This window comes from Corapipo altera, unplaced genomic scaffold (assembly GCF_003945725.1).
Source record: "Corapipo altera isolate COAL_440 unplaced genomic scaffold, ASM394572v1 71, whole genome shotgun sequence".
Taxonomy (NCBI): domain Eukaryota; kingdom Metazoa; phylum Chordata; class Aves; order Passeriformes; family Pipridae; genus Corapipo; species Corapipo altera.
The window spans coordinates 3,349,854-3,358,692 of record NW_020884916.1 but is presented as its reverse complement, the minus strand read 5'-3'; the positions used below and the strand labels follow the sequence as shown (position 1 = coordinate 3,358,692).

Genomic DNA, 8,839 nt, shown 5'->3' with positions numbered 1-8,839 from the left:
ACCAGTGGGATATCAATAAAAATATCCTATCAATAAAAATATCCTATCAATAAAAATATCCTATCAATAAAACCAGCTTCAACCCCCTGCAAAGCTCAAATGAATCCAGTTTAGGAAACAACAGCTTGGTTGCCTGAGTAGAGGATGTGGCTTGTTTGCTTCTTCACATCCTTGGTGTTTCTGCACTTTGTGGTAAAGTTTTCCAGGTGAGGTGACCAAAGTTTGCTCGTGGGCCAACAAGATGCTTCCTTCAGGACTTATTTCACCCCTTCCAACAAGATGGAGCAATGAATTAAGGACATGAGAGGTGAGTGCTTCCTCCTGTGCAGCAAATACACGGGTGGTGATGCTGTTCCTAGAATCCCAGAATTACAGAACTGGCTTGGAAGGGACCTCAAGGATCACCCAGTTCAGCCTCCCTGCCTTGACCAGGGACACCTTCCACTAGCCCAGGTTGCTCCAAGCCCTGTCCAGCCTGGCCTTAGACACTTCCAGGGATGGGGAGTCCACCCCCCCTGCTGTTGTGGCTGTATCAAGTTTTTGATGGAATAAACACGCTTTCCTGCACTTGTCACAGCTCTGTTGTCCCCATGGCCCCTTCAGCAAGGAAATCTTATACCACAGCCCTGATGTTAACACTTTTTTTTTCCCTATTACATATCTTTGAACAGTGCCAACACAATGGAGTCCTGATCCCTGGCTCCAAGACTCAGATATGAAAGATTTTCAGAACTCCCCGGACAGCAAACATAATCATATCAACACAGCTTTAATTAGCAGCAATCTGCACTAATTATTTTTGCCATCAGCCAAATTATAACTGGAAGAAAACAAGTGCTCTTAATAGCCCTGCTAGAAGAAAGCCTGTCCACTGTTCCTGTCAGAGGAATGGGGTCACCACACACCCTCTGATGTTGTGTCAACTGTTCATTAGCCCTGGGAAGCAGAAGTTTCACTCCAAGCACAAAGTCCCAGTGGTTTTCCAAGCTTAGAATTTCCTATCCCACAACTCCTGGAGCGATCCAGTGACTCCCACCTTCCCATTAGGCACAGTAAGTAGCAAGTAAAAGCAACAAACTCCTGTGTAATGGTTCATTAGGAGCTGTAATTACGTTTCCACTTCATCCTTCACACAGTTTGGCTGATATTTCACAGTCCCAGGAAAACCAGGCCCTTCAAACCCGAGTGCTGCACGTTATTCTAGAGCTGCTGGTGGCCAAGGGGAAATCTGGACTGGGATCTTGGCAGGCTTGAGGCCAAGCAAATCCAGAGGAGATCATGGAGATGCTCCAGGGCTGGAGCCCCTCTGCTCTGAGCCAGGCTGGGAGAACTGGGGGGGGTTCGCCTGGGGAAGAGAAGGCTCCAGGGAGACCTGGGAGCCCCTTCCAGGGCCTAAAGGGGCTCCAGGAGAGCTGGAGAGGGATTGGGGACAAGGGATGGAGGGACAGGACACAGAGAATGGCTTCCCACTGCCAAAGGGCAGGGATCAATGGGATATTGGGAAAGAATATTCCCTTTGAAGGTGGTGAGGGGCTGGGATGGAATTCCCAGAGAAGCTGTGGCTGCCCCATCCCTGGAAGTGTCCAAAGCCAGGTTGGAGCAACCTGGGCTAGTGGGAGGTGTAAACTGGGGGGTAGAACTGGATGGGCTTTAAGGTCCCTTCCAACCCAGGCCACTCTGTGATCCCATCAATTGGTATTTTCTGCACTGAACAAGACTTGGAATTTGCTATTAGCAGAGACCATCATCATCAAATTCATGCTGGCCAAGCAGGAAAAAATCAGAGGCAGCAAAGAGGGTGCAGTGTAGAACCAGTATTTCTTTAGCATCAAGATTAAAAACTAGTGTGAAATCACCTCTGGGACACCTCCATGGCCAAGAACACACATGGCTTTACTGGGCTTGTAAAGTGGCCATTGCTGGGGTTGTAACTGAGGACTTGGCAATCCTTCCATAGGGAACAAGATTCTCCCTGGAAATCCCAATTTATGAGTTGCATGACAGGTTGCAAATCTCCTTATCTCCTCTGCAAACCTCACCATGCATTGCATTTTAACACTAGACAGTCCTCAGTTTATAAAAATATGTAAAAATTACCCACCTGCTCTTGAAGACCTTGTTGTTTTTTCCTGTGTAACTCCAGGTAGGAATTTATCCTCTCTGAGGGCAATCCTAAAGTCTGTTTATTTTTTTTCACAAAGTTTTTCTTTGCTCTCCGTGGTCGATCTTTGGACTGAAAACCATCTCCAGATTCATTCTTTTTGGTTTGAGGCCCAAGGGGTTCATTGCTGACCAGGACATTTGGTTCAGGAAAGCTTAAAAACTCTGAACCGAATTCTAAGAATGAATTTTGTGGGTTTGCCTCCTCTTGACTCTTTTCTTCTGAGGAGCCACTGGAATGGAGGTAAAATGACTCTTGGGAAAAGTCCACACTGCTTTCTCCTGCTTGAGGTGCTTTTCCTGCCTTTCTTGTGTTCTTCCAGTTAGGATTGTACCTTAGGCTGGAATATTTGTCCACAGACTGGCTTTTCCTATTTAAAAAACAAACACACAATTATTCTGCACAAACTGTACAAATTCTTTATTATTTCTTTTTGCAGTTGGAGCCAAAAAACATCCTGCAAATATGGCCAATTGACTTAGTGCATAGAATAATTGGGATTGGAATCAGAACAGTTTTATCCAACATTTTTTAGGAGAAAATTTAGGCAGGACCTCCTCTTCATTTTTAATTTGCATTATCAGTGAATAAATTGGTCTAACATCCAGATCACAGTTGAATACAATCATTATCCTAAATTCAGCATAGAGATCACAAGTAGCAGTGGTAGAATCAGCTAAAAGTTGAAGTGATATCTTATATTGCTTCTGTTGTTTCCTTAAAAATCATGTAGCCCACAAAAGGCAGTGTGTGTTTCTCCTTCTTCAGAGACTCTGCTGAGTGAAAGAAAAGTGATATTCCTGGTAAAATCACTCTCTCAAGTGTCCTTTTGAGACTGTCCAAGCAGGAACAGCCTCCAGCTCTGTATTTTTATTTTCTCTTCTCGTTCCTATGAAACACCATGATATTGCAATAAAAAACTTTTCCTGTGAAAGACTTAAAATAACTTTTCATTAAAAGATAAGTGTAGAAAAACACGAACAAGAAAGGGCTGTGAGTTTGCCTATTTTTTCAACAAGTTGGTCAAATCATTGCTCTGAATTGCATTTGCCATGAAGCAAACACAGATGCTCTGCTTTAAAAAAAATCCACAATTGGTTCAATTTATGATTTATGATCTGATCCAGCGGGAGGAAAACCAACAGCAGGAGCCAAATACACAAAAAGTGGCTTCCAGGAGATGTGGAGGAAGCAGCAGGAGTAAGAAATGTGGGAGGAAAAAGCTTTTAAGACTGTTTTTATTTCACTGGACCTGCAGTTTCTTGGGCACTGCCATGATGAGTCTTTCAGAGTGAAACCTGGTTGACTCCTCAGCCCCTATTAAAAGAAATGTCCTGATGTGCTGGATTCTCCAAAATGTGGCCTAGTTAATCCTATTAACATTTCCATAAACCATTTATTCATGTCTCTAAATGATTGATCTGCCTTTGCCTGTATTTCAAGTGGCTCCTGACAACAAAAATAACATTTTCATTTCAGGTAACCACTGGTGTGCCGTGTCCTGGAGAGGAGGTGATTTGATTTACCCCGGGGGAAAATATGATTATTTCCCGTTGCCATGAGCTGCAGGTAAACAGAAATAGGCGACCACATTTGGAAATGAGTACAGAAATATGTGATATAATTGCAGTGATTCAGAGGATAATGCTAAAGAGCCCCATTGTGCTGAAATAGGGGCTCAATTGCGGGCTCCAGCCCGGGTCACTGCACGGGGATAAAATGAGTGTGAAGAGCCCCTTCAGCCCTAATCATCCCCCAGACAAAAAGGGCACCTTTTATTCCTCCCCCCTCCCAGCCCCAACTGGAGAGGAAGGTTAGATGGACTCTGCTCCTCCACAAAAGTGGGATGTGCAGACAACAGATGCAGCGCTTCCTCTTCAAATTCCGGGGTTAGTAATGGATGTAGAAGGGGGTTTTATATGTATATGCTGTGATATTTACTCTGGTTAATGGACTGGGTTGGAGTACTTACTGGGCTAAGTTCAAACAAAATAAAATCAAATTTCCATTTAATGAAGAGCCTCACATTCAGCGCAGTATTCAGTCAAAAAAATTACTAAAAATTAGAGCATGTTTCTAGTACAATTAACATCATTTGCACTCACAATAAAATATTCAATAACTGGCCATTTTGCTTGTTGAGGAGGTGAATAAAAGCATGCTATTAATCATTTAGCCTTCATTTGTTTGTCATTTTATTTTAAGTAGACAATTAAATTGAAACTGCACATTATTATTACTTCGGATTTAATTTAATCCCTCTAAACTTGAGAATTATTCCCAATTCATAGAGGGTTAAACCTTTCATGTGCACGGCAGCAAATTAAATTTCATTTTATGTACCAAGTTAACGCTTTCTAAAGGATGTTTAAAGCTGACAGTAACCCTGGACATTTTTAGATTTACACAGCCATGTAAAAACTGCATTTACTCAAGCTATTAATTTTTGCCTGTGAGTTTTCTAAGAGAAGTGGCCTGGTTTGTTCAGCACTTTTTGTAAGGAATGAGGAGGGCTCAGTACTGAGTCTTGTTTTTCAACTCTCTTGTCTTGCTCTCCAAGTTCTCCTTCCAAGCAGTGACTGGAGAACCATAGAATTATGGAATATCTTGGGTTGGAAGGGATCATAAAGGTCATAAAGTCCAACCCCTGGTGATGTCCCCCAGGACAATGGATGTCCCTCCTGGTTGCTGGGCGACTGTGACTCATATTTAACTTGCCCAAAGGTTTGTGAGGGATGTTTTCTTCTCCATCTTACCCTCCTGGACTGGTCATAGGTTATTTTATGTTTCAGCCAACATAGTAAAAGTTGAGGATATGCTGAGAAATGGGCATAGTAATTATGAATGTAAGATGAAATAGTACATCTTGGGGTGTGACTATGTCTGTAGGTCCTCTAAAACTATGGCTGTAGGTGCTTTAATAGCACTTGGGCAACATAAATTGGTCTTGAAATGCCATTTGTATGTTCTGAGGAATACAAGGTCCAGAGGAGAGGAATGAGGCTGGTGAGGGGACTGGAGCACAAGTGCTGTGAGGAGAGGCTGAGGGAGCTGGGGCTGTTCAGCCTGGAGAAGAGGAGGCTCAGGGGAGACCTCCTCACTCTCTGCAACTCCCTGACAGGAGGGGGGAGCCAGCTGGGGGTTGGTCTCTTTTCCCAGGATACGATCAGCAAGACAAGAGGGCTGGGTCTGAAGCTGTGCCAGGGGAGGTTTAGGTTGGAGATCAGAAAGAATTTCTTTCCAGAGAGGGTGCTCAGCCATTGGAATGGGCTGCCCAGGGAAGTGGTGGATTCTCTGTCCCTGGAGGTTTTTAAGAAGAGACTGGATGTGGCATCAGTGCCATGGGCTGGGAACCACGGCGGGGTTGGATCAAGGGTTGGACTGGATGATCTCAGAGGTCCCTTCCAACCCAGCTGATTCTGTGATTCTACAAAAGCGTCAGAACTGTTCTGCTCACCTACTGAAATCTAAGCCTTACCTTCCATTCTTCTGTGTTCCCTTTGGACTGGTGTCTTCTTCTGAGCTCACCTCCTCCAGGCTGTCCTCTTCCAGGCTGTCATTGTCCAGCTCCTCAGAGCCCAGTCCCAGCAGCTCCTCATTCTCCAGGATCCTCTGCTGGAGCCCCAGCTGGTCCTGCCCCTCCTCAGCAATGCTCTCTGAGTCCGAGTCCTGGGAGTCCTCGGGGCTGGAGGCAGATCCCCCTTCCCTCAAAGTCACCCTTTGCCATTTGGGAGGGTGGAAAACGGGCGGCACGAGGACTTTTGGAGGCACGTGGATTCTATTCACGGTGCGAGAGTGGGGAGAAAACACTGCAGTGTATTTCAGAGCTGAGGGTTTCATGCCGTGGTTTGCACTGCTGGTTTATTTACACCAGCCCTGTCTTTGGAAAACAGAGCAAACAAAAAGGTTGTTGGCCCTGTAATAATGATAATATTTATTAAAAGCTGCAGTTGTGGGTACTATTGTTGGCTAAGGCTCAGAATTTGAGCTTTATTGTTCAACAATTCTTTATCCTCGTCTGTCACACTCATGTTTCATTAAGCAGTTAATATCAAGGTCCCTATGCAGCAACTGCTATGAAATCTACCTTAAACTACTGGTGGTCATAAATAATGCATAACCAGCTTTTGAAAAGGAAAATGAAGCTGAGACAAAGCAATGAGATGTTATCTGTTAACTTTTGAGAGTTCAAATAAATTCTGGATGTTCTCTTTGTTCAACTTGATACCATCTTGACATGACATGCAAAATCAGCAAGGAAGTGTGACAGGGAACAACACAGTGAAAAGAACTGGAGCATTCTAAATTAGGATGAGAGTTTCTTTACATTTGATTAAAGTGTTCAGAAGTTCTTAAGGTAAAGTGTCTGGGAGGGAGGGAAAAGGCTGGTTTATGATAAAAGGTACATTAGTGACAGCACATATGTGGGTAAAGGTGCACAGGGAGTGTCACCTTAGCACGTGGGTGATAAATAATTCCTAATTTTTCAGGTGAGACCAGCAGTGCTAACCCTGACACCTGGACAGACACCTGTGCCCATTGCTCCATCACTCACAGCCCTGAGAGCAAAGCCTGGGGCGGGCAAGGAAGGTGGAATCTCGCTGGGAATTGCCCCTCCCTCCATAGTGTCCATGAGGGAGGTGAGACCCTGCCTGCAACCCCTGTCCCAGGTCCCTCGGGGGCCGAAGCAGGACCTCAGTCCCTGGAGAAAAGCCAGGCCAGGTGTGTGTTCCCCAAGGTGTCCCCAGTCCCATGCCCCATCCCCTATCCCCACACCCCGGTTCCCTTTCCCAATCTCCTGTCCATTGTCCCTGTCCCATTTCCCTGGTCCCATGTCCCATCCCCTGTCCCCACACCCTGGTTCCCTTTCCCAATCCCCCATCCACTGTTCGTGTCCCATTTCCTTGCTCCCTTCACACTGGTCCCTTGTCCTGGTCCCCTCTCCCGTGTTCCCTCACCCCATCCCCTGTCCCACATCCCCATCCCCTCTCCCATGCCCCCTGTCCCTTTCCCCTCTCCCAGTTCCTCATCCTACGTCCCCTCACCCCAGTTCCCCACTCCCAGCCCTGTCTCCCAGTCCCCTGCCCCCGGTCCCCTCACCCCCATCCCCTTTTCCGTGTCCCCTGTCCCCATCCCCTTTTCCGTGTCCCCTGTCCCCATCCCCTTTTCCGTGTCCCCTGTCCCCATCCCCTTTTCCGTGTCCCCTGTCCCCATCCCTTTCCCCACGTCCCTTCACCCACTCCCCTGTCCCACGTCTTCTGTCCCCCATCTCCTCTCTTGGTCCCCTGTCCCCAACCCCTCAGCCCCTGTCCTTGTCCCAGTTCTCCCCCTTCCCTCGTCCCCATCCCCAGTCCCCGTCCCCAGTTCCACGTCCTTTCTCCCTGTCCCGTTCACTCCTGTCCCCTCTCCCTGTCCCTTGTCCCGTTCATTCCCTTCCCCTCTCCCGGTGCCCTGTCCCCATCCCCTCTCCCACGGCTCCCATCCCCTCTCACCCTCTCAGTTCCCGGCTCATTCCCGGTCCCATTCCCGGCCGTTCCCTCCCCGTTGCCATGGTAACCCTGAGGACGCGCTCGGCACGTACCAAGCGCGGGGGGAGCGGGGGGGAGCTCGTCCTTCCCCCCCCCCCATCCCGGGCGGGGCTGTGGTAGCGCCCGGGAGGAGCCGCTTTTCCACCGAAAAATGGGATTATTTCCATCTCCCCCCACTCCCCCCGGGAACCGAAAGCGATGTTTCTCTCATTCGACATTCAAACCCGCTTTGCATCGTTTTTTTTTTTTCTAGCGAGAAATAACGAATTCGAACGACAAACCCGCCGCTTTCTTTTGTCACGTGCGTGTCCTTTATTTCGGGGGTTCGGTTTTACCCTTCTGCGACAGGAAAGGCGATGCTGTGGCACAGCTCTGCGGGTGTCCAGTCCTGGCGAAGCTCCCACCTTGCCTGCTGGCAGGGAAGTGACTCCATTCCTTGGATTTGGTGGAGGGGGTCCCACGTGTAACATTCTGCATCCCCTTCACGTTCATAGAAGCATAAAATCCTAGAATGGTTTGGGTTGGAAGGGACCTTAAAGGACATCCGTTCTCTCTATAACACCCCTGGAATCTTAGGTGATGTGAGAGACTGTAACTGGTGATGTTGTGCACAGCAGGGAGGGATGTTATCCTTGGACAGGTGAGAAATGTTGTCCTTGGACAGGTGAGAAATGTTGTCCTTGGACAGGTGAGGAACTGAGGCAGAAGTCCGAGAGAGGGGGAATAACCTTCTTTTTTTACCCCCCTGCTTGGTTAAATCCAGCTGGAGGTCCATGTCTGGGGGCAGAATGAGATCATACAAGGTTTGCAGCACCTTGGATTTCCTGTGATCACTGGAGCAGTACATTAATATTTTGGTATGGACTGAATATCTTCAGAGGACCCCAGTTGCTGGTGGGATGTGGGATGGGATTGATGAGCTCTATTTCTGGCAGTGGATAATGAAATCCTCTGAGGATTAGAGGTGAACCAGTCCATTGCTGACAGGTTTCCAGGAGCACCAGTCCCATCAACCTGTCCTGCTGTTTAATAAAAGCAGTCCCAGCTGGCTTTTGGATGGAGAGCAGCTGCTGCTGCTCCTGCTCCTTGAAATCATGAGACCTGAGATCTTTGACATGAGGAAAAAGGGGGGTTTCTGCCCATGGTACAG

General features: G+C 47.4%; 1 protein-coding gene and 1 long non-coding RNA gene across 3 annotated transcripts in view; one reads left to right on the top strand and one right to left on the bottom strand.

The window, feature by feature from the left end:
* The window catches only part of JHY (junctional cadherin complex regulator), an 18,561-nt gene extending 10,827 nt beyond the window's left edge, over positions 1 to 7,734 (bottom strand). The window contains exons 1-3 of the mRNA XM_027655548.1: positions 7,654 to 7,734; positions 5,640 to 6,037; positions 2,102 to 2,531 (exon numbers count right to left, since the gene is read on the bottom strand). Of these exons, the coding sequence (XP_027511349.1) occupies positions 2,102 to 2,531; positions 5,640 to 6,001 (792 nt within the window). The 5' untranslated portion in view covers positions 6,002 to 6,037; positions 7,654 to 7,734. The remainder of the gene's footprint in view (positions 1 to 2,101; positions 2,532 to 5,639; positions 6,038 to 7,653) is intronic.
* Positions 1 to 8,839, top strand: part of LOC113952953 — an 11,502-nt gene extending 2,663 nt beyond the window's left edge. The window contains exons 3-7 of one of the 2 annotated variants that reach the window (XR_003529705.1): positions 199 to 307; positions 672 to 1,052; positions 3,641 to 3,730; positions 6,652 to 6,883; positions 7,943 to 8,839. This is a non-coding gene — a long non-coding RNA (uncharacterized LOC113952953). The remainder of the gene's footprint in view (positions 1 to 198; positions 308 to 671; positions 1,053 to 3,640; positions 3,731 to 6,651; positions 6,884 to 7,942) is intronic. The other variant, XR_003529706.1, reaches the window with a different exon arrangement.